This window comes from Hippopotamus amphibius, chromosome 8 (genome assembly GCF_030028045.1).
Source record: "Hippopotamus amphibius kiboko isolate mHipAmp2 chromosome 8, mHipAmp2.hap2, whole genome shotgun sequence".
In the NCBI taxonomy this organism is placed as follows: Eukaryota; Metazoa; Chordata; class Mammalia; order Artiodactyla; family Hippopotamidae; genus Hippopotamus; species Hippopotamus amphibius.
In genome coordinates this window covers 146,224,237-146,249,070 of record NC_080193.1, presented here as the reverse complement: position 1 = coordinate 146,249,070, position 24,834 = coordinate 146,224,237, and the positions used below count along the sequence as shown (strand labels likewise).

General features: G+C 63.6%; 1 protein-coding gene across 1 annotated transcript in view; it reads right to left on the bottom strand.

The window, feature by feature from the left end:
• Positions 1 to 12,974, bottom strand: part of GPC1 (glypican 1) — a 29,272-nt gene extending 16,298 nt beyond the window's left edge. The window contains exon 1 of the mRNA XM_057746199.1: positions 12,582 to 12,974. Coding sequence (XP_057602182.1) covers positions 12,582 to 12,747 — 166 coding nt within the window. The 5' untranslated portion in view covers positions 12,748 to 12,974. The remainder of the gene's footprint in view (positions 1 to 12,581) is intronic.
• Between the last annotated feature and the right edge of the window lie 11,860 nt (positions 12,975 to 24,834).

Genomic DNA, 24,834 nt, shown 5'->3' with positions numbered 1-24,834 from the left:
CCCAGAAGAGTGAAATTCATAGACAGACAGTAGAATGGTGATCACCAGGGACTGAAGAGAGTGGGGGGGAGGGGGAGCGCTTCACGGGTAAGAAGTTGGGGAAGATGAGAGTTCTGCAGGTGGGTGGTGGTGACAGCTGCACAACAGCGTGAGCGCGCTTACTGCCCCTGAGTGTACACTGCGAAACCATTAAAACGGTAGGTTTTATTATGCAGACTTTACCACCAAAGAAGCACACAATCCCCCCTCCCCAATATCTGGGACGTACTTATACTAAATATGCGGACCACGCTTACGCTAAAAATGTATTTGTTGTTTATTTGAAACTTAAATATTCAGGACATACGCTACAAAGTTACTATCTGAAACAGCAATGTAACTGGGTCTCCTGTAGTTTTTATCTGCTAAATCCGGCGGCCCTTTGTGGGGGGTGGGGAGAAGCCTGACCTAAGTCACCCTGGCTCCCCACCTGCACCTCCCCACCACACATGGGCACTGTCTTTGAGGCTCCCTGGCCGAGGGCCTCGACCCCACCCAGGCCGGCAGCAGGAGGGGAGAGGTGGATGTCAGAGGGGGGTCAGCGTCCCACAGCCCCCTGCCTCTTTGGAGAACGGTGGACCTCACTGTCTCAGTTAAAAGGAAGATATGAGGGCAGCCCTGGTAGCACAGTGGTTAAGAATCTGCCTGCCAATGCAGGGGACGCGGGTTCAATCCCTGGCACGGGAAGATCCCAAATGCTGCAGAGCAACTAAGCCTGTGTGCCACAACTACTGAGCCTATGCTCTAGAGCGCACAAGCCACAATTAATGAGCCCATGCGCCGCAACTACTGAAGCCCACACACCTAGAGCCCATGCTCCACAAGAGAAGCCACCACAATGAGAAGCCCGTGCACCTCAACGAAGAGTAGCCCCTGCTCCCCGCAACTAGAGAAAGCCTGCGCACAGCAACAAAGACCCAACACAGCCAATAAATTAAATATTTTTTTTAAAAAAAGGAAGATGGAATTATCCCCATCTTACAGATGGGATGATTGAGGCTGGGAGGGTTCTGAGACTTGCTCGATGTCTCAGACCTGTTGCCTAATTCTGGTCGCCTTCCACTGGCCTGAATGCCTTTCTGTCTTCACTGAAGGGGAAGGAATGAAAGTGCTGGGCACCTGGGGGCCCACCAGCAGCCCAGAGGTCCCAGGTGCAGCAATGAAGCCTCCTGGAAGATGAGGGCAGAGTGGGCCTCGCCGGAGCTCAGGCCTGGCCACCTCACTGCCTGTACCATCTCATCAGTGACCAGGCGCTGCTGAGACCTAGGACACGATCAGGTAGCTGGGAAGGAGCCCGCAGGGCCGGGGGCCATCCCCACCCCTACGTGAGAGGGACGGCTGTCTGCACACTCCTGCCAGGAGCACAAACCCACCAGAAAGGGCTCCCGCCCGCTGAGCACACAGAGGGCTCCCAACCCTGGAGTAGTCAGCTGACCTTGGCATTTTCCCACTTGCCTGGCTCTGCACAGGTGGGACCCTGACCTCTTGTGGGTCCTGGAGGCCAGTGGGAGTGTGGGACCAGCCTATCTCCCGACTTCTCCTGCTCAGCTTCTCAGGGGTGGTCAAGCTGAAACATCTGTTAGGGAAGGGCCAGGTCTGTAAGCAGCCAGGCGATTCTGCCCCCCCAGGCACCCAGGGTCTTGGGCCCGCTCCTGCCAGCCACGTCCAGCAGGCAGAGAGGCACCAGGACCCCACACAGACCGCTCTGGGCAGAGGTGGGATGGTCCCGCCCAGGGCAGTCAGGTTCCTGGAGCAGACAGCCCCATCCCAAGAGGGGGCCAAAGGGACAGGGACAGGTCCCACGTGTCCTGGGCAAAGAGAGGCCCCTTCTGATGTAGGCTGCCAGGCCCCTAGGTTGGCGGTGGGCTGACCATGATGGGGTCCTGCTGGCACTGTCTCCCCTCACCCTCCGACCTGTCCACTGAGCCTGCGGTGCCTTCGGAGCCTCCGCCTGGGGCTCCTTTCTGAAAACCAGCCACCACCCTCTGAGGCTGTTGCAAGAGCCCTCGTGGCTGGCAGCAGGGCCCTGTGCTGCGGGAGCCTCCTTCACTCCGGGCCGCCCCCTCAGGAAGTGCCTGCGGCCGCCTCCTGCAATCCTTGACTTCTCAGGACCAGGGCCAGCCGAGCGGGAGCACGGCCACCACAAGAGACTGCCACCCAGGGAGCAGCAGTAGTGACGGGGGAGTCCCTCCCCTCCAGCCTGGACCCCTCTGACCCCCAGCATGGCCCCTGGGCCTGGTTGCTGCAGGCTGGCTTCCCTCCCCACCACGGGGCACTCTCCCCCACGGGCACATCTGGAGAAAGGATGGGGCTGCCTCTCCAGCAGGCTCCCCACTGACGTGATGCCCCCAAGACACGGCCCCCGTGCTGCGCACCCCACACGAGAACCCAGTCTCACAGCCACTCTGCCATCCCCATTTTAGAGAAAAGGTTTCCGCGGCACAGAGAGGTTTAGTAATTGGCCCAAGGTCACACAGTGAGTGAGCATGGAGCCAGACTTGAACCCTGGCAGGATGGCCGGGGTCCAGCAGACCAGCGTTTGGCTTCTGCTAGGGCCCCACCTCTTTCCTAAGACATCAGTCATTGGATCCAAAGGACACTGGCCCTGGGTGGCCTTGCAAACTCTAGGTAGCAGAGGAGGTGGGGGCTGGGCTCCCTGGGCCAGGAACAGCCTGGGGTCGGGGTCCAAGCGCAGGACCTCTGGGCCGGGCGGGGAGCTGTGACTGAGTGAGCGTCTCAAGCCCTCAGGGAGGACGGGGCGAGAAGGCCACAGCGCACAGCGAGAGTGGCCAAGCAGCATGTGGGCCCCGGGGCGGCCCCAGGCTGGGAGGGTCTTCGCTCTACCACTAAGAGAGGCATGTTACAAAAGGGACAGGTGGTCCCTGTGGCCAGCAAAGCCGCGGCTCACGGGAGGCCACTGATGCCCCTCCAGTCCCTGCACAGAGGGCACTGTGGCTGCACTTCAGCACCGAGGACAGCGCCCAGCACACAGTAGGAACACTGCAGAGTGACTCAGAGACGGACCTGTGTTCCCAGCACCCTCACCCGCAGGCAGCTGGCCGACCGGCTCCACCCGGTTCTCCCACTCTGGGCCCACAGGCTCTCCTGGGGCAGACACTGGGCTCTGCCAGCCCTCCCGCCTTGGCTGTGTGCCCAGCCTGCCCACCAGAGGTCTCCTCTCCTCTGTGCCCTGGGCGCCCTTGGCCGCTGGCTGAAGCCTGCAGACCCCTTCTCAGAATAAAGTAATGAAATAAAAAATTACGCAGAGGATCATGAAGGAAGCCAGGTGCAGCGCCGCAGCTGCCAGAACATTATCCACAGGCGTACGAGGTGGTGCCTGCGTGCTCTCCTGTGGACCCCTCGCAGGCCTGATGCCCACCAGAGTCTCAGCGCCGTGGTGAGTGGGAACGGTCCTTTGAGATATGTGCTACAAACGTAAAGGGGCATGAAAAAATCAGCAGTGACCAAGTCCCAGGTTCTAGAACGCCATCATTGCCTTGTTCACAGTAACAAGAAATGCTAAATTCTGGCTAAAGGTTGGCAAAAAAGGAGATGTAATTTCTTTCTCAGTCAAGTTCGTGAACTCCCTGATTTCTAAACCTGGGCCTCTCCCATGCACCCCAGTTAAGGACTCTAGCCCCACGTGACCGGCCTTGACACCCACGGCTGTCCACCCCGGTCTGCCCAGCCTTTAGAGCTGAATCCACCACCCAGCCCTGAAGTCTGTCCTGGACCCAAAGCAGAGGGGTGCCCCTCCCTGCTGCTCCCTTAGCCGCGGGCTCCGTCTCGCCTAGACCTTCGGTTCAAGGGCTTCTCATGGAGTGGGACTGGCGTTTCTGGAAGCCACCTCCCACCTGTTCAGGGGTGTCCTGCACTTCACCGGGTCCCTGGCCTCCCTGTCCCCTCCCCTAAACACTGTGACAACCAAAAATGCCCCTGGGGAGCTGCTTCTGGTTAGGAATATCCACTTTATCCTGGGAGGGTTAGCTGTGTGTCTGACCTGCAGTCGCCCCAGTGTCCCCCAGCCCCCAATACACAATGATGGGGAGGTGGCAGTCCCGGGGTGTTGGGCCATTGGAAGGGAGACCACTCAGGCGCCTGAGTGTCCTGTGGGCAGCCACTGCCAGGCCGGGGGAGGAGGTCAGGGGCAGCGGGGCTAAATGTTTTAAGTCTCGTCCCTTTAAAATACCCCCACGGGTCCGGCGTGTCCCGAGCTCCATGACAACAGGAGACGGGAGGGAGCGCCTGAGCCAACCCTGCAGCAGGTGGCATCATCTGTCTCCCCGGGGCCTGCAGGTGGCCACAGGTGGGTGGGATGTACTCTCTGAGGCCCCAGGCACTTGAGGACACACACGGCCGTCACACATGGCTCACCACAGGGGTCCAGATGGCCACAGGTGGCCCCAGGCACCAAGGATGTGCTTAGACACAGAGACGAGCCCGGACGGCCACCCTCAGGTTCAGACAGTGGTCCTCAGTGTTGGGGATGCTGTCGGAAGGTGTGCACGGGCCACAGACCTCCCCAGGTTCTGGTGGTGATGGTGAGACCAAGAAATGTCCCCACCAGGGAGGCACAGGGCCACCGCCACTGCCAGGTGCCCCTGTCCAGGGTCTGGCTGCCCACCTGGGAGGGAGACATGCCGGTCTACCCTCGAGCTGCTGGCAGCAGTGCAGCCAAATCCACCCCCAGGGCCAACAGCTGGGGCACAGACGGGGCTCAGGACGTGGCCAGTGCCTGCCGGGATCTGGACTGCGGGGCTCGGGAGTGCCTGGCAGCCCCAGCTGAGTTTCTCACTAGAGCCTGACCTTCTGGGGGTGAGGGTGAGCACAGAGTGGATGAAAGGATGGATGGGTGGGAGGGTGAAGGTCCTTGTCTCCTGCCTGGCCAGCCCCTCCTTGTCCCTTCCAAGTAGACGGGGCAGTGGAGCTCGGGCATTTAGTGCCCATCAGCAGGACTAGCTCTGACCTTAGGAGGCCCTCCTGGGGGCAGGGGGCTGTCCGAGCCTGGGCTAGAGTTGAGCTGAGCCTGACCTTCCGTTCTCCTGCCAGCCAGCCAGGCCCCCCTGCAGCCCGGGTCCTCACACGGGACTCACATGGGGCTGCTCCTCTCCTAGGGCTCTTCCACCTGTCCCAGCCTTGGAGCCCCTCAGTCCTCTGGGGTCTGGCGGAGCCCGGCTCTCCTTGCGCCTGTGGGGTGCCCTGTGGCCTCGCCCCCAGCTCTGTTCTCTGGCCGACCTCACCCTGCAGTCTGCAGTACACGCTCAGCGCCTACGGACAGTGCCACACGGATGCCCTGCAGTGTCCCAATGGGGCAGGCTCGCCCGGCCTGGCCCTGACCTGCTCCTCTCTGGGGCACCCCCTCCATGGTGGGCACCATCATCCGGTGCCCGTATCGGACACCTGGGGGCAAACCTGGGCCACGGCAGCGAGGCCACGGGGGAGAAGCCACTCCAGGGACAGGGCTCTGAGCACTGGGGACCCCTTTCTGAGACCCAAGTTTCCCACCTGCACACTAAGTGGTTGGAGGAACCCCTGTCCTGCCCACTCCGGGAGGCCGGGAGAGGCTGCCAGGCAAGGGGCCAGTGGAGGCCGGGGTGTGGCTGAAGGAGGCAGGGCCTTGGACCGAGGCCTGGACTGGCTCTTGGGCACTTCAGTGGGTGGGAAGCAGGGGTGAGGAAGGCAGGGGCTCAGAGCTGGGGCTCCTGCAGGGACTCCTCTTACTGGCCTGCTCCAGCCCAGGTCCTCTCCTCGGCCCCAGGCCCAGCTGTGGTCGCCCTGTCCGTCCTGCCCACTTGCAGGGCCCTGGATCACACCACAGACACCCGTGCTAATGGGGGTCCTGCCTCCTGGTGCTGTTGGCTGGCCCTCACCATCTCCCAGTGCTGGCCTCCCATTTTCCGCCTCTTCCCTCCCTGCAGCCCCGGCCTCGGCCAGTTTGCAAACTGCCTGGCCTCCCACTGCTGGAGTCTGAGCCTGAGCAATGCTCCTCCTCTGAGACGCGGCAGGGGCAGCAGGCAGGGCTCTGGGCCTGTGAGGTCAGGGCAGACAGTGTGGGAGCAGGACTGACGGAGCCCCCCGGGGCCGCCCTGTCACCCGGCCAAGCCTCCAGAACCCAGGGAGCACGCAGCACAAATGAGCAGCCGGCATCCTCGGCGGGGCCACAAGCCAGCTGCCTGCCTCCTCACTTCCCCACGCCCCGCCCTGCCCCGTGTCCCTTGCTCTGGGGCCCTCCCACTTGCAGGTGGGGACCCTGAGCCTGTCCGTGGCAAACGGGTGCCACCGAGTCACGACTCTCCCATCCAGGTGCCCCTGACCCCCGTGAGGGTCTCATGGCTTGCCCCCCACCGCCCACCCAGGTTCTGGGATCTGCCACAGGGAGGTGCATCAGTGGGCTAGCAGTTACCAGGCTCTGAATGTCAGAACAAGCGGCCCCTGGTCCTCTCCCTGACCCAGATGGAGAAGTGAAGGCCCGTGGGGTGCAGGGCTCTGACCATTGCAGGGAAGCTGGCAGGCCGGGGGGAGTGAGGAGCAGGCTGGGGCGGGTGTGACACCCTCACTCCATCACCAAGGCCCTGAACCCACAGCATGGCCCTGTCCTGAGGCGCCGCCCTTACGAAATACTCAGAGCCCAGAATGCCCGCCCACTGGATGGAACGTGCCTGCGAGTGAGGGGCTGCCCCTGCTACAGGCTGAACCCTGTCCCTCACTCGTAGGTTGGAGTCCTAACCCTCATGACCTCAGGGGGGGACCTCATTTCACTTGACAGGACTGGGGTCCTTATTTCCTTAAGGTGAAACCTGGAGGCAGGCCAGCACACAAGGACAGAGCCTCATAACGACGAAACCGGAGACGACAGCCCACGGATCGCCCGCAACCCCCAGAAGCCGGGAGATGCCCTAGAACAGCTTCTCCCTCTCGGCCTCAGGAGGAACTAACCAGGGACACCTTGATCCTGGACTTCCAGCCTTTGAACTGCAAGGCAATAAACTCCCGCTGGGAAGCCGCCCAGCCTGTGGTGCCAGCAGCCCTGGGAAGCAGACACACGCCTGAACCCTGGCGCGGGCCCAGCCTGGCACCACGGGGGCGGTGCTCGGAACACTTACTGCGGAGGCTGCCCAGACTCAGGGAGCACCCGGGAAACAGGGAGAGCCCCGCAGTGTGGGTGTGCTGGGCACGCCTGGGAGGCTAAGCAGCGGGGCTGAGCCCCGAGGGAAGATGGTGCTGGGCGCGTGCCGAGGGTGGTCATGGGGAGGACTGACCTGGCGGAAGGGGCGTGTGTGCCGGGAAGGTGAGCCAGCCAGGAGCTGGGGGGGGGCCGACGCTCAGGCCGCAAGCAGACCGGGGGCTGGGGAGGGGCTGGGCTGGCCCCCCAGGGGCTCTTAGATCTACCCAGGGTCTAGGACTCCTGCCGGGAGCGCAGGTATGCACCCCTCACACCCAGAGCTTCCCCGGCCCCCAGGCCGGACCAAGAAGAGCTGAGAAAGCTGGAGGCCCTGGCCCTGCCCCCAGTGCAGAGGCCACGGCTGGGAGGACAGGCCAGCCCCACCCCACAGCTGGGGAGAGGCGTGGGGCCTGGGGTGGGGGGAGGACTGCAGCAGCCCTGCCTGAACCATCCCTGCCCAGAGACTCAGGCAGCTCAGAGCACCTGCCCAGGCCTGTTCCTAGACACACGTGGCAAGAAGGCTGCCAGCCGGCACAGGGTGGGTGGCCCCGGGCGGGAGCCCTCCCACTAGGAGCCTGTGTCCTCTCTCCAAGGCGGGCGATGACCTGACCCCACAGGGCTGTGCTGAAGCTGGACATGGGCAGGGCCGGTGCCGGGCACCGGGTAAGGAGATGCTGCACAGGCAGGTCCTGAGCTTTGGTCTGAAATCCTCCTGAGCTAAGCCAGGCCTGGGGGAGGAGGGTCTGGCTCACAGGAGAGCTGTCCAACCTCTCACCACCTGGGCATATACAGGCCTGGGCCTGACTTGATTCCGGCGTGGCCTCGGGCAAACCCATCTCCTGGCCTGTCTCCCTGTCCAGGACCAGCCACGCTGACACCTGTGCCCTACACGTGGGTAGCCTAGTACAGGCCTGGGGGCACCCACACACCCTCTGTGCTCTCCTTCCGGCTCTGAAGCCCACCTGCCACCCGGTGGGTGTGTCCCCAGTCCCTCTCCCGGGAGGCCTCCGTGACCCTGCAGGCATGTCCACCACGGGCTCACAGGGTTCCTAATTAGGGCCAGCACGGGGCCGGTTCACCAAGACCAACCTGTTCTGTGTGCTGGATCCCGCTCCCCCTGGATGGGACACCTGTCCACCACTCCTGGGGTCTCGGGCCGGCGTGGTGCTGGGGACGTGCAGGGGGCCGCGCACCGCTGGGCCACCCTCCGCGTACACCCTAGGGTCACCTGACTCACGCCCCTGGGGCAGCCCCCCCAGCAGGGCAGGAGCGGCAGGCAGGCCTTCCCCGGACAGGCGCCTGGGAGCAGCAGGCAGCGAGGCGCAGCTTCGTGGGGGGGCGGAGTCGCCGGCAGCACGGTCAGGATGCGGCGGGGAGGCCGCAGAGGAGGTGCAGGAGGTCCCGTTAGGAGAAGCTCTAACCCGGCCTAAGTGGTGGAGCCCGGGACCAGCGGAGCTGCCAGAGGAAGGCAGCGGGCGGCCCATCGGGGCCTGGGCCTCAAGGCCCCATCTCAGGCCTCCGGGCTGGGGTGGCACAAGGCTCCCGGAAACCACGGAGCTCAGGACTGTTCAGCAGTTAGTGCCACAGGCTTTGGGGTCAACAGACTGGGCTCCAGCTCCACGTGGGTCGAGAGCCCTAAGAAGCTGTGGCGCGTCTCGGCCTCGGTGACTCATCTGTGAATCAGGTCTACAAAGACCTCGTCCACTGCACCAGCTAGACAGTCATGGGACGTGATCCTGGCTGCGTCGGGGCCACGATGAGGGCTCCCGAGTGCGGGACACCATCGCCTGAAGGGCCTCCGGGGCTGGGGGCCGCAGGGGAGGACACGGCCTGAGGCACCCCCACAGCGCACGGTGTCGGCCCGCCACCCTCCTGCTGCCTTCGGGTGGTCGTGACGATTTCCACAGTCACAAGTGAAGAAACAGAGGCTTGGAGAAGGCTGGGGGGTGGGGGGAGGTCCACGCGGCAGGGCTGGCATCTGAGCCCAGGCCCGGGGAGGACGGCCCACCCCTTGGAGGAGCAGGCGGCGTGGCCGGCACCCAGGCTCCAGCAAGGGCCCGGGCCATTGCGTCACGCAGGGGGCCCCGCCGGCTCCTGGCTCCCCTGGGCCCCCCGCCCCCAGCCCTGTCCTCACGCTGGGGATGATGAAACCTCGCTGCTCCAGGGCTGGAGGGACACAGCAGCAGCTCAGCTGGGGGCTGTGGACCCCTTGGGGACCAGGCCAGGCCCACAGGGCCTCAGCCCCCTGAGCGGGACAGGGCCTGCACGACCGTCTGGGCTGGGGCCAGGCTGTGTGCCGGGGGTCCTGCGAGAGCCCCGCGGCTGGGGGGCAGGCTGGGGGCGGGGTCTCCGGCCTCTGGCAGGATGGCGCAGAGGAGCCATGGTTTCTGCTGGGGGCCTGAGGGCTGGTCCGCAGCGCGGTCTCCGTGGCCAGCTGGGGTCCAGGAGCAGAGGAGCGGCCCGCCAGCCTCTGCTGCACTGACAGTCGCAGGCTCCCCTCTGACCTCCAACCCCGAAGCCGGACGTCCAGGTCCCTCCTCCTGTGCTCGGGCCCCCCGTGTCCCACCGCCCACCCCCCTGGCTGGCAGAAAGCAGGACACGTGTGGGTCCCCAGCAGGTGCTGAACTGAGAAGCTGTTTTGTGGCAGGAACTGGGCCGGGTTCTGTGGCTCCTCCAGAGGACAGTACAGACAGAGGTAGCCTCTGCCCCCAGGACCTCAGTGAAGGGTCAGAGACACGACAAGCTGTGTCATGTGTCAGGAGGCCGAGCAGGCGCTCAGGAAACATCCGGGGACCAGGAGCAACCCCACAGGCAGGGGCAGAAAGACGGCTGCGCTGTGAGCACGTGTGTGTGCATGTGTGTGTGCCCGTGTCTGTGCGTGCGTGTGTGCGCGTGTGTGTGCGTGTGTGTGTGTGAGAGATGCAGCGTGGGGCTGGGCTTTCCCCCGGGCTGCAGAGGGATCCGGCTTGAGGGGTGGCCCCCCCACTTTTCAGCACTGCTCTGGTGGAGGGGGAGCTCCTGGAGCTGTGCAGCAGTAAGAGGGGATGACCGCCGTCCTCGCCACGGCCGGGGCCTGACCGTCTATCCAAAAAACTACCTGGAGTCAGGAGCGGGAGCCCCGCGCGCTCTGAGGGGCCCTCCTGTGTGAGCCCACACCACTTCTGCGCCTCTGGGCAGGCACAGGCTGGAAAGGCCACCCAAAGACCCAGGGCTGCCCTCCCTCCCTTCCAGCCGCTAGGACGCACTGAGTCTCCACACCACCAGCCAGACCGGGTGTCCACCCCCGGGGGTCCCCAGGCTGGAGAAGTCTGCCTGCCAGTCCGGCAGGAGAGGAGCCGGGAGGCCCAGCTCCCTGAGAGCAGTGTGCCGCCGCGGGGCCACCAGAGGGCGCGCGGTCCGCGGAGCCGGGCCAAGGTGCTCAGAGCAGCGGGGGACAGGCGGGACTGGCTGCTGCCGCCTTGGGAGGTCACCCTGTTTCCTTCACCCCACGTGGCGCTGGCAGTCTCCTCGGGGCCTGGGCCCTGCAGGGCACGCTCCAGCGCAGGCGCTCGTGGGGGAGGGTGAAGCCGTAGGGGGTCCAGGGAGAGCCGCTCCCCAGGAGCCCTTGGAGCTGGGACGGAGGCGCCACAAGCACTGGTAGGGAGGGGGCGCCGTGCAGGCCGCGGCAGGGCGGCCCCTGAAGCCCTGGCCAGCGCGATGCTCGGACAGCCGTCCTCCCCCCGACTGATGCACGGCGCTCCACCCCCGCCCACCTCACCCACAGCAGCGCCCTTTGCGGGTCCCCGGCCCCTACCCAACGGCATCCCCCAGCCCAAGGAGGCCAAGACCCAGCCCCCTGCCCGCCCCACCTCACCTTCTCCAGCCTGCCCTGCTCTCCTGGAGGCTGCCCAAACTCTGCCAACGCTGTCTCTCAGCCTAACTGGGACAGAGGCTTGTGGACACGATCAAGTTTAGGATGGTCCCCAAGGCCACAAAGGCGGGTGGGAGTGGACGTGTGAAGGAGGGTTGTGGGGTCAAGGGGATCTTTGGAGGAGTGTCATCCAAGGAGGCGCTGGGTGTGGGCAGCAGCCCTGAGACCCTGGTGTCCAGGGAGGGATTCACCTGAAAGGCCAGGGCTTCTCAGGCATCACCTCCTCTGTTTGCATGGGCCGGGGCGGGGCATGAACCAAACAGTGCTGGGGGCCCAGTGCTGGCCCCAGGCACCCAGATGTGCCGCCAAACCTGTCCCCTAGGGAGGGTGGCACAATGACAGGGCTCCGTCAGCAGAGAGAGGCACAGGAAGGCCTGCCTTGGGGGACTTGAGAGGGAGCCTCTCCAGAACCCTGGGCACTCGGCTGTCAAGGCAGCAAGGCAGCCTTCTGTGGGTTCTGCCCTCCTAGGGGCAGGGGTCCAGGGCCTGGCTGCCCCCTTCCCATTCCCCAGCTAGGCAGGGCCATGGACCTGCCCCTCACACTCCTCTCTCATTCAGAATTCCTGAGGCTGTGGTCATTCCATGTCCCCCGTGTCACCACTCAAATCCCCCCCCCACCCCCAGTTTGGGAGGAGCTCCCCAGGGCAGGAAGCTGGTCTGCTCTGCTCTCGGCCACCGGTGTCCCAGGTACCCTGCACAGACGCGCAGACCCGCAGACCCGCTGACCCAGTGTGGTTCCGGATGCCTTCGCAGTTTGAGGAAGAAGCCGGGAGGGGTCGGGGTGGGGTGGGGGGTTGGTCTGTGAAATCCTTAGACACTATGCTCCACCCCCACCCTCACTTCTGGCCCTAAAGCTCCTCAGAGGCCTGCAGGGAGGGTGTGGGCAGGACTGCGGGCAGCTGCAGGGCTGAGGCCGCCTGGGACGGCGATGCTCTTACAAAGAAATGACATGGCCCCTGGGCGGGATCCAAGGCGCCGACCACCTGCAGCTGGACTCCCCGCCCGAGGCGGCCCAGAGCGCCAGGCGAGCACAAGTTCGCGGGGCAGGAATCCCTCCGAGGCGGCGTCCCGCTCCCGGGGGCAGAGGGCGCGCCTCTCCGCCCTCGGCCCCGCCGCTCCCCAGGCGCACAGCCCGCTCCCTCCCTCGCGCGGCCCCCACCCGAGGCGCCTCCCGGAGAGGCCCGCACAGCCGGTGGGAGTCCCCGGCCCACGGCCCCCGTCGGCGGCGCTCGGCCCTGCCGGTCCCGGAGAGCGCACCGAACCGGGGACCGCCCGGCCCGCCGCCCGGCGGGGACGGCTCCGCGGACAAGGGGCCGGCGTGCGTGCTGGGAGCCGGGGGGCGGCCGAGCGCAGCGCAGGAGACCCGGGCGGCGGGAGGGCGGCGCGGGGCGCGGAGGCGCAGGGCGGACCAGAGCGGGGCGGCGGAGAGAAGGGGGCGCGGGGGAGACCCGGGCGCGCCGGCTCACTCACCCGAGATCTCCGCCTGGGGCACGTCGCTCAGGCTGAAGCCCTTGGCCCCGTAGATCTGGCGGACTTCGCTGCAGCTCCGACTCTTGCTGGCGGGGTCCCCGCGGGCGCAGGCGGCCAGCGCGGCGGCCGCGCACAGCAGCCACCAGCCTCGGGCCCGCAGCTCCATGGCGGGGCCGGCGGCGCCCCCGGCCGGGCCCGCGCAGCCCCCGCCCGCGAAGGGCAGAGCCAAGGTCCCGGCGCACTCGGCTCGCGGTCCGGAGGCGCCAGCGGCGGGGGAGGCGGAGACAACAAAAGCCGGCGGCGGCGGCGGCGGCGGGGCGCGCGAGGTCCGGCGGCTCGCTCGGGCGGCCCAGAGCGCGGCGGGCGAGCGCGCGGTCCCGGCCCGGCCCCTCGGCGGCCGGGGAGAGGGGGCGGGGCGACTCGGGGGGCGGGGCGCGCGGGGCGGGGTCGCGAGCCGAGGCGCGCCGGGCGCCCCTCCCGCTGCCGGGGCCTGGGGGTCCGCCCTGCCGGCGTGGATCCGTGGGCTGCCGGAGGGAAGCGGGGTGGCCGGGCGCGCGCGGGCCGCGTCCGGGGTCCCCGAGGGCGGGCCCCCCACGCCCAGCGCCCGGGGCGGCGGCACCACCTGTGGGGGCGCGGGCGGGGGTGCTGAGGCAGGGCTTCCCCCGCCGGACGTGACGTCACGCCTTCCGCGCGCCTATCAGGGGCTTCCCCGCCTCCAGCCGAAATCGGCATCCCTCCCATCCTCCCTCCGCTCCGCGCAGGCCCTGCCCTCCTGCGCGCTGGCCGCGTGCCTCGCGCGCCCGCTCCCGCGGCCTCGGTCCCCTCTGTCCGTCGCTCGCACCTAGCCTGCGCCCCTTTACCGGCCTCTCGCCCCCGCGCCCATTGCAGCCGCCTGCCCCCGGCTCCAGCTCATACTTGATTTTTTTGTGGAGGAGGGTGGGGGGCTGCGCGCGGGAAACCAGCCAGGAGATGAGACCTCACGCGCTCCCGTTCCTGCATAGGGGCAGCCGACGACTTAGTTGTTGGAGGTCATCAGCCGCCGTTTTGTCCCCTCCGCGTGGTGCTTCGGGTGCTCGAGAAGCGAGTGAGACATGCTCAGGAGCTTGTCTGTTGGCTTGGGCCGCTGGGCGGTGGCAGGTGGCCCCTTGGGGAAGGGATGGCTCGGGCCCACAGCAGGTCAGATTGCTGGGAGATGAGGAGAGCGTGACAGAGCGAGCGCCACGGGCGCGCCAGCTGAGTGAGGCGGCCAGGGGCCGTGCAGGCTGCGTGGACAGTGCTGTTAGCCCCACAGGGGAGTGGGGTGGGGGGGGTCCCTGGGAAGGGACGTGAGAAGGGGCGGTACCGGTATCTGGAGGGCTCCTGCGTTGCTTTCTTGCTGGCTGCCGCACTCTGCCCCCTGGTTCCTGCCCTCCTGATACATGGGCAAAGGCCCCAGAGACCACCAGGCCACAAGCCCAGATGCTGCAGTGGCCGAAATGGGGGGAAAGCAAAGAAATCGACACCCTTGGAAGAGGACCCCAAGATAACCACTGTGTGCCAATCAGGGTGCCCGAACCTTGAACCTGGGAGCCTATCGGTTCACCTCACAGCAGGGGGAGTGTGTCCGCTGTGCCGGGAAGGAGGGCTCCATCCCTCCCCTGGGGCTCCCCGAGTGCTGGGCTCAGCAGCCCCACGGGGGCCTGGGGTCTCCTACCGCCTCGCGCAGAGACACTGAGTCGCTCTGTGAGACAGGTGCTGGGAGGCCCCTACCCAGGCTGCAGGCCTCTGGCCCCCCCACGCACCTGCTGCCTTGTCACACTGGTGACTCACAGACCCCCGTGCAGCGCTCGGCGGGCCTGTTCCTGCTCGCCTGCGCCTGGCACGGCAGCCTGGACGCCTCCCTGGGCCTGCCTGGCTCCGGCACCTGGCCCCCCCGCCCCCACCCTCTCTTTAGGGCTCCCCTTGGGTGGGCCACGTGCTTCCAGGTCAGGCAGCAGCCGGACGGGGGCTAACCTGGCCCGAGGCTCGACAGTCAGCCACGCTCACGGCTGCTGTTATCAGGACCTGTTGTCTCCTTTTAATCCGGCCAGACTGGGAGATTCCTCAGGGTGGGGTCAGTGTCCAGTGCGTTTCCTGGCCTCCCGACGGCGGTGTGGCCGGAACCGCTGTGTGCCGTGTTCACAAGACCAGGTTCCAGGACGTGGTGGTTACACGCACGGCCCCTGCCTGCGCCCCTCCCAGGGGTGTGAGGACTCCAGCGCCTAGAGAAATCCTCACCACTGCCTGCAAGGTGCCTGTGTCATCCCTTCAGAGGTCACGACCCTTGTAGCTAGGGCCCTTCCCGGAGTGGAGGAGACACGCCCCCAGCCCCAGCCCTGGTGTCGGGGGGAGCCCTGTAGGTGAGGGGCTCAGTGTCCCTTTGGAGAACGGCTGTAAGGAAAAGCGGGAGTGGCAGCTGGGCCCCCTCGCCCCCCGGGGGTGCGGGGCTCTGGCTGTGTTCCTTTTGGTCTCCTCCACGTGGGGTGGCTTTGTGGGTGCTCAGCCTGCAGGAACTTGGGGGGAGAGGGGAGGCCGGGGTCTGACTGGGGCGGGAGTTCTTCCCAGGGGATACCCGTGCCTCCCCACCAGGTGCCGTTTCTTTCCAGTGTTCCGTCATCCAGACCCTGGGTTGAACGTGAAGAAAGCCCGTGTGAGGAGAGCAAATGCGCTGTCTTGGGAGCTGGCGCTGGCTGGCTCTCTGGTCCTGTCCCGGAGGGAAAGGAGCAGACCTGACGTCAAATCCGGTCCCGCCGCGTGTCAGCCGTGTGGTTCTGGACCTGGCACGTGGCTTCGTTTCCTTATTTCCTCTGTGAGGGTCGAGGCGAGGCCTGTGCGTGTGCGGGGCAGGTGCTGCTGCTCTGACCCTGCGTGGACCCGGCTCCCGGGAGCCCATCCTCAGGGGCAGGAGGAGGCTGTGATGAGGGCCCTGCCACGGTGCTGGCCTGTGGCCCAGAGGCACGGCGGGCGGGACCAGCCTTCCCGCTCTGGGTGGGGCCGGCACCTGCCAGAGGGCCTTGCAGGTGAGGCGCTGGGAGGCCAGGCTCCGGGGCCCCGGGGAGGAGGTGCCGTGTGCTCCCGCAGCATCCCTGCCCCTCTTCCCTCCAGTTGTTGGGCCTGCAGGGCCCCCTTCCTTGTGGCCCCACCCTCTGCCTCCATTGTGCAGACGTGGACACCGTTACTGGGCGAGGGAAGGGGCCCCGTCCCCGGTCGCGAAGCCCGGAGGAGCTGACCCAGTGCCAGCCGCCGGGACTCCGCTGTTCCCGAGACACAGCTGCCTCTGCCAGGTCCCCACGTACTGCCCTGGCCCTGCCGTTCAGAGGTAGCGCCCGTCCGGGACGGCCCACCGCCCGGGCCGTCGGAGCCAGGGCCGGGTGACACTGGGAGGGCCACGTGAGCCCACAGATGGCTGCTGTGGCTCCAATCAAGACCACCACCGCCTGCTTCGGGGCCCTGGTCTGCCAGACGTGTGGGCACAGCCACGCAGAGGCAGGAAGGGAAGAAGGAGCGGGTGGCTTGCGGATGAGAGGGGAAGCGGCCCCTTCCCTGAATGAGTGGGTGTGTGACGGAGGCTGGGTTTGCCCTCTGCGGACACCACGGGAGGGCTGAGAAGAAAGGGACCATTTAGAGTCATCCCGGAAGAGGGCCTGTGCTCTCCCACGTTTCCGTCTTCTCGAGGAGAGACCCAGAATCCTGGAGGGCAGCACCCGCCCCCCACTTCCTGACTCCGGCCAGGGAGGGGTCAGGGCACGCGGGGGCCTGGCTGCAGGGGACACGGCGCGCGAGCGGGCGCAGGACCCGTGTGTTAGGGCTGCGGGCCTGCGGGCCTCCACCCGGGATCCCGCAGCCCAGGGCTCCCCTTCCCCAGGTACTGGGGCTTCGTATTCTGCTGGCCATCTTTGGGGAACCCCAACGTGGGTTTTCAGACCGACTGAGCAAGTCCGCCCACCTGACTGCTCGTGGCTGTCACTGCCAGCCGTGTCCCCAGCGAGGGCCCCTCTTGCCGGCAGTAAGGCACGGGGCCAGAGGGCACTGGGCAGGGCAGCTGGGCTGCCACACCCTGACCCACTGGGGCCCTGGAGCTGTTGTGATGCCACGGGGCTCGGCGGAGGACACAGCGTCCCCCCACCTCTGTAGGGCATGGGGGCCCCCGGGCAGCAGCCTGGGAAAGGACGTGGACGCCACAGGGTGTGGCTGACGCAGGGGGGTGTGATGCTGGCTGAGCGGAGGGCGTCCCCGGGCGGGGGATGGTGGGCTGCAGACGGAATCAGGCTCCCCGACAGAGCTCCCCAGGGCCTGAGGGGTGCGAGGGGGAGCCACCCCCCGGGCCTCGGGGATGCTACCAGTTTCCTCCAGCTCCCTGTCTCTGCGGGGAGGTGACGAGGGCCTCACTCATCAGCTCAGCATCTCCTGTTCTTACAAAGGGTCTCGGCCCAAGGCCGCCCCGGGATTGCCCCAGCGCAGAGACCTTGAAGTGTGGTGCTGGCCTGGGTTCTGCCCGGATGCTCGGGGTGGGGGGGACTCTGGAGGCCCCCAGGCGTGGGCCTGGTCCCCACCCCCCAGAAGATCGACTGGGTTCTGAGTCTGAGCTGTTCTCCACGCTGGGTGGGGGCTGCCCCTCGGGAACAAGGCGGGTGGAGGAGGCCCACGCTGAGCACCACGGGGGCTGCAGGTCCGACGGAACGTGGGTGCCGTTGTTCCACACGGTCGGCTCTCCCTGTCCCCTTGCCCCTCGCTCCAACCCCTGCGGGGCTCGGACTTCAAGGCAGACTTCTTGGCAGCCTGCTCAGCTCGGCCGGTCCCTTTGATCATCCGGAAACCTGGGCAGGTCTCTCGTGTGCGCAGGGCTCGGGCACCCACACGGGGCGGGGGCTGAGGAGGAGCTGGGGGGACGGCCCCTCCCACAGCCAGCGTCCGAGCCTGGGGTCTGCACACCTGCTAGAGGAGATGGCCCCACACCCAGCTCTGGACCCGCCTGGCGCGGCCTTCCCTGTACCGCCTTCCTCGCCCGGCTCCCTGGCCCAGTCCCTGGGCAGGGCTCAGCCGTGACCTGGGGCGCCCAGGCGCCGTGTGACACGCTGGGACGAAGCCCTCCTGGCGCACCCAGGCCAACGGCAGCTCTCGGCTTTCTGCTGGGCCTGCTGGCTCTCCCTCGCTGTCTGCCTCTGCCTGCCCCTCCCACACCTCTTCCTTCCTGGACCTTCTTCTCATCTTTTCCTTTTCCAATCCACACAGGCAGGCTGATGGTTCTAAAACCAACTTCCATCAAAAGCCCGCAGAGACTGCACGCACAGTGACACCGGAGAGCCCTCGGCCGTTCCTCCCCTTGCAGCTGACCGGCTGACCGTTCCATTAAACCAAACCAGGCCACGCCCTCCTCCCCAGACATCCCTGGCTCACTCACGGAATCTTCCACTAGTCTCAGGGCAGGTCTGAGGTTGCTTCCAGCCCAGAGGCTTGGGGCCCAGGGCGTGTGTGTCCACCTGAGACCTTGGGGGACCTCGGGGAAGTCAGTCTTCCGCGCGCGAGGCCTTCCAGCACCCCTTCATCGCCCGCAGCCGGAGGGTGTGGACAGCCCCCAGGGGCTTCCCGGGTCCCCAAAACAAAGAGCGGTTTCCAGAGCGCAGTCAAATTCAACGCATCCTCTGAGAAACCTGTGGAGGACTTGCCCCTGGGTGGAGCTGGCCCAGAAGGACCAGGGTCCACCACGTGGCTGGAGGAGGACCTGGATTCCAGTTGTCATTTTTAGGACGCGGCAGACCAGCATCTGAAACAAGCTATCACCTTGCTCTTCAGATGTGAACTTGGTCACTCACCCAGATGCTCCCTGAGGTCCTGCAGGCGTGGAACCCACCCTGACCTCGTGGGCCAGGGTCCCAATGTGCCTGGGACACGGTGACTCCTCTGGACGGCATGGCCATTGGGTGGTGCTCCAGGAACAGACCTCTTTCTGCCTGGCTGTCCCAACCTTTGCTGTGCCTGACAAAGGTGCCCCGCGGTGCCGGGGCATGGGTCCAGTGGTCTCACCCCGGGAGGCCACCTGAGAGGAAGAGGAGGTAGCCAGCCTGGGGGCCCTTGTCAGCTAGCCTGGGAGGAGCAGAGAAGCGTGGGGAGATGGCTGTGGCCTCGGTGGCCTTGGCGAGCAGCCCACAGGCTGGGGACAGGGCCGGCCCCCGGCCGGTGTGGGACCAGGGCCCAGCCCAGCCACCCAACGCCGAGACCGGCCTGCGCTGTGTGAGGCTGGCGGGCAGGGCAGAGCCAGGGAGGGCGAGGGAGTGTGGACTCACGGGGAAGAGACCTCTCCTGAGGGGGGCCTGGCAGGCTCCGAAGCGCGGGGTCACATGACCTTGGCAGCCGTGCTGAGCCCTAGGTTGGGAACTCAGGGCTCTTCTGGACCCAGAGGGGACGCGCTGGCGAGTGGGGCTGAGAGAAGATCCCAGCCCCCGGGGTCTGCCAGTGAGAGCGCGGGGGTCTGCGGCTCTGTGCACGCGTCAGAGCCTCCTGGGTGGGAGGGGACATCCCCACCCAGGGAAGTGGGCTGAAGGCGGGGGGTGGGGGACCCTGAGGCCTGTGGGAGGGAGGGGTGGTCAAGGGGCAGGCTGCTCCCAGGGTCAGGGCTGTGCTGTGGGGAGGGGCGGGGCCGGGGGCGCGGCCTGGGCGCCTCCTGCCCCGTAGTCCTGGGTGCGGCCCAAGGTGCGGGCGGGGTCTGGCCCCAGCCCTGCTCACGGGAGGCTGCAGCCCCCGGCCCTCGTCCCCCGTCCCCAGCACAGCAGGGATGTCCGCACGGGTAAAGGAGGCCCTGGCTGGAACAACACGGCTGAGGAGTGGGTGAGAAAGGGGCGGCTGGTGACCACAGCTGGGGCGCGGCCGCCCCGGGAGGGGCCCCTCGGCCCACAGACCCGGAGGCCTTGCCGGGCCCCCTTGCCCTCTCCCTTCATCCCCTCCAACACTGCTGCCGCCCACACGGCCGGTGAGCAGCGGAGCCACCCCCGGAGGGCACTGCGTCTCTTGCTTTCTCCATGTTCTCATAGGAGGCACGGGCACAGTACAAGGTTGTTCCCTGAATAGACAAATAACCTTGAAAAAGAAAAACGAAGTTGGAGGAGTTACGTTTCTCAATTTCAAAGCCCACTACGAAGCTACAGTAATCACACCGTGCGGTACTGGCATGAAGGCAGAAACCAGTGGAACAGAAATAAGCCCGTGTGTGTCTATGGTCCGTTGGCTTTCGACAAGGGTGCCGAGACCATTTGCTGAGAGAAAGGATAGTCCCTCCAACAAATGGTGCTGGGAAAAGGAACTTAGACCCCACCTCACACCAGGCACAAAAATCAGCTCAAAATGGATTAAAGACCTAAGTGGAAGAGCTAAAAGTGTAAGGCTCTTAGAAGAAAATGGGAGTCAATCTTCATGGCCTTGGATTTGGCAATGGGTTCTTAGATAGGGCACCAAAAGCACAGGCAAGGAAAGAAAAAAATGATGCATTAGACTTCATCAAAATTAGAAAGGTCTATGCATCAAGGGACAGAGTCAAGAAGGTGAAAGGACAACCCCCAGGGTGGGAGAAAATGTTTGCAGGTCACATCTCTGATAAAGATCTAGTGTCTAGGTCTAGTGTGTATATAATATAAACAAATTAATATATAAATGTTTTATATATATATATATATACATGAACTCTTACAACCCAACCATAAAAGGTCAGACAACCCAACTAAAAAATGGGCAGAGGACTTGAGTGGCATTTTTCCAACAAAAATATGCAAATAGCCAAAAAGTACATGAAAAGATGCTCAGCGTCGTTAGTCATTAGGGAAATGCAAATCAAAACCACCATGAGGTACCATCTCATACCCACTAGGATGGATGTAATAAAAAGATGGAAAATGGCAGCTGTTGGCCAGTGTGTGGAGAGTCTGAAACTGCCATACATGGCCGATGGGAACGTAAAATGCTGCAGCCACTGGGGAAACAGTGTGCTGGGTCCTGACAAAGAAAACAGAATTACCATTTGACTTGGCTATTGTACACCTCTGTGTATGTACCCCAAAGAGCTGAAAACAGGTAGTCAGACAACAGCGTGTACACGGATGTTCATGGCAGCATTACTCACAGCGGGTAAAAGGTGGAAACCACCCAATGTCCACGGCTGACGGGTGGATAAGGAGAGCGTGGTGTCCCCATGCAGCGGGGTAGGTCAGCCCACCACCTGGATGAACCTTGAAATCATTACGCTCAGGGAAAGGAGCCAGTCACAAAAGCCGCATCCTGTCTGCTTCCTCTTACATGAAAAGTCTGGAGTAGAGAAATCCACCGAGACGGAAAACAGGTTGGCGGCAGCCGGGGGCTGGGGGAGGGGGCGATGCGGAGCGACGGCTGATGGGAGTGGGGCTTCTTTCCGGGGTGATGAGAATGTTTTAAAACCAGAGACAGGTGGTGGTTGCACGAGGTGGGGAGGGTCCCAGATGCCACTTCAACACTTTAAAATGGTTGATTTTATGTTACGTGACGTCTGCCTGACCCGCCCCACCCAGAACCAGGGTTGTCATTGTTTGTAAGTTTGATTATCTGCGTGGAGCCTGCGAGCACGCCTCGGGGCACCGGAGTTACAGGGGAGGAGGCAACCTGGCAGTGTGCCCTCGCTGCTATAGTCCAGCCCCGACGGCGACCTGCGTCTGTCACCCACCTGGAAGGCGGCTCCCCTGGGAGGGCGGGGGGCGGGGGAGGGGAAGCACCTGGTAAGAGAAGAGCTTCTCCAACCTTGCGTTCTCAGCTTCCCGCCCGCTGGGGATGGACTGACGCTTGCACCGCAGGCGGGAGCCGTCCGTGCCGTCGCCACGTCAAGTTGCTGCGCGGGCGTCTCCGTCACAGCCGGGTCACGGGCCGCAGCAGGCCTCGGAGCTCCTCGTCGGGAGCCGTGTCCCTCCTTCACGTGTCCCCAAGCCGGAGGCCAGGCCAGCCACAGGCGAGCGAGGCTGCTCCCCGCCCCACGTCCCTGACCCCCACCTCCTGCTCCCTCGCCCGGGAACTCCCGGCGCGGCTGGCCCTCCCCTGAGTGTTCACTCCCTGCCCATGGCCCCGGGGCCCTGGTCCAGGCCATGATGACCCCCGTGTCCCGCGTCTTCATCCTCAGGGCCCCTCCTGTGGGGGCGGGACACGCCCCTCGGGGCTGTGTTCAGAATGGGGCTCAGAGCAGAGGTCACTGGCCAGCCTGCTCGCGGACCCTCTCATTGCCTCAGAGAGCCCCCCAGCCTCGGGCTCCTTCCCGCCCTGCCTGCACATTTTCTGGAAGGAGCTATTCTCGCCAAATGACCATTTCTGCGTCTGCACCTTCAAGCTGTCCAGATTGGGTATTCCGACTTAATTGCAATTATGGAAAATGCACTTCAAAAACAGAGACCTCGCCAACCCCCCAACCCCCTGCAGCGGTCAGAAACACCCGGGGGACGCCAGGCAGGAGCTGGGCTGCGTGCCCCCAGCGCTGGGAGTGCTGTTACGTACAGGGTGGCAGGAGGACCTGGGTCCCTGGGCCTTACAGGTGACACGCTTGGTTGGGACAGGTGACGGGACTGTCCACTCAGGAGGGCCCGCGGCAGGGCTTCGGGCAGGGGGAGGCCCCGCTGCAGCCCCTGCTGGAGTGGGCGGAGGTGCCGGGGGAAGGAGGAGGCCCAAGCAGGCTGAAGGCCGCTGCTCGGACAAGATCCACGTTACATGACAAACAGCCAGAATTGAAAGCTTCCTAAAAACTTAAAAAAATACTCTAGTAGCATATGTATATGTGATTGTTACAACTCCAAATTCAGAAGTGTGTGAAAAAAAATAAAGTCCCTGTTCATACCCCAAATCCATACCCTCCATCCAGAGTATTGAGGTTAACACTGCAGGCCTGCCCTTCTAGAACTTTCTCTGGGTCTTATCTGGGCACCCTGAGAGACCCTCATACTTTAGGCCCATCAAGCACATCCTCGTGCAGCTTTTTTTTTTTTTTTTTTTTTTATAGCTGTAGCACACAGGCTTAGTTGCTCTGAGGCATGTGGAATCTTCCTGGACCAGGGCTCGAACCCGTGTCCCCTGCATTGACAGGCAGATTCTTAACCACTGCGCCACCTAGGAAGCCCTTGTGCAGCTTTTTAAACTGAACCCTAAGTCCTAGCTGTCATCTCACACTCGTATGTCCACATCTCCCTCGTCCTTTCCGTTTGTTGCCCATATTCTGAAAACCAGCTGCATTCTCCCTCTATTCAACTATGCCTCCGCTCAAGAGTTTTATTTCAGGCAAAGCTCCATTAAAACCCCACCGGTGACTCTATGTGAGCACATGTGAGTTCTTCTACAGAACAGATGATCTGAAACACATCTGCTGAGTTATGGGGAGTTCACTTTCATAGTTTAAATAAACGTGGCCAAATTGTCCTCCCGAGATACCGCACCAGGTGAGGCCCCTTGTCCTGTGCCACCCTGGATGACAGGTGACTCTCTGTGAGTGTTTCTGTCTGTGTTTTCTGGGATCTGTCTATCCGAGTCCTTCGCCTTCTTCCACCTTCGTTGCTGGTCCTTTCGTACTGATTTTTGAGGCGCTCTCTGTGGGTCAGGGATCAGTCTCCTGCCTGGAGTCCGTGCTGCAGATACGACCCCTCCCCTGTGTGAATCGGTCCTTGAGAGTCCACCCCACACAGGTGAGTGAGTTTCCAGACTCTCGTCTCTGTGCAGATTTCCGCCTGGACCGAAACCTCACTGTTTCAAGTACTGTAGGTTAATGGGATACATGTTTCTTAATTTTCAAGATTTCTTGGCTCTTCTCTCAACTGCTCTCCTCTGTAAGAACTTTAGGGTCAACCTGCTAAGCCTCATGAATTGCCCTGAATGTGTAGGCTAGTTTTAGGAGGATTGATTTTTTCCCTCAAAATGGAGAATCCTGTGTATTTCAAATTTTTCCCTTTATTCAGTTTTTTAAAAATTGCTTTTCGATGAAGTCATAATTTTTATCATCTAGGCCTTTTACATGTTGGGGATTTATGTTTAGACTTTTTTGGCCCTTGTGACAGTTTTGACAATGTATTTTCATCTGTCATTACCTGTACAGGAAAGTTAGTGACTATTGAATGTTGCTTTTTGACCTCACAACTTGACTAAATTATCTAATTAGTTCTATTTTTTTTTCCGGCCGCGCCACGCAGCTCGTGGGATCTTAGTTTCCCAACCAGGGATCAAATCCCGACCCTCGGCAGTGAAAGCGCAGGGTCTTAACCACTGGACCGCCAGGGAATTCTAACAGGTTTTCAGTTGGTCCTCTTCCGATTTCTTGGTAGCACCTGCAATCAGTCATGGCTTGATCTTTTTATTTTCAAATATTTATGGTTTTCCGTTCTTTTTTTTTAAGTATATATATTATTTCCTTCACCATGATCTGCAGTGTGACACTGGTAAAGGATGAACTGTTATAAAGATATTAGTCATGATGGAGACCGTTGTCTGTTCTGCTGACAGATGCTTGTAAAGTTTTACTGTTAATCATGACTTTGGCTGAAGGTTTCTAGACGAAATCTTTTTCAAGTTAGGGAGGTTTGCTTCATTCTTTTCTTGCCAGGAGATTTCAAGGTTTTTCGTAGGAAAGGATATGAAATGCTTCCAACACCTTTAAGGTGATCACGTCACTTTTCCTCTTCTCTTCTTAGCGCGGTGGGTTCCGTTTGTAGATTTGCTGTTGCTGAGCTGTCCTTCCGGCCCAGGAGTAAACCCTGCATGAAGTGCGGGCAATTTCACCCCCCGCCCTGGCTGTGGTTCGCGGAGGTCAGCCCCCACGCCCGCCCGTCTCATGGTCTGGGTGAGGCCTCCTGCCCCAGGGCGCCCCGCTGGGCGCAAGGCAGGTGGCCCCATCGCTGACTGTGGGGTCGGAGGGGCCTGCGGGGCATGGGTGGCTCTGTCCCCCACGTCCCTCCGGCTGCTGGTCAGCCAGGGTGTGACGGACAGCACCTGTCGGGCCTGGCCTGCCTGAGGCAGCTTCTGGTGCTGTGTGTCCCACAGCCTGGAAAGGTCCCTGTAGAGCTCCGCCCCTTCCGTCCTGCCCCGGGGTTTGCATGGCCTGCTTTGTGTCCCCGGCAGCCTCGCCCGTGCTCCCGGCAGCACCGTCCTGCCTCGGGGAGCCTGGCGTGGCCTTTCTGGGGTTGCCTGGAAATGGGTGGGGGTGGCTAGGAGGGACTCCGTGTCCTCCGCCTGCTCGGGAGGGGGCTCCTGCACG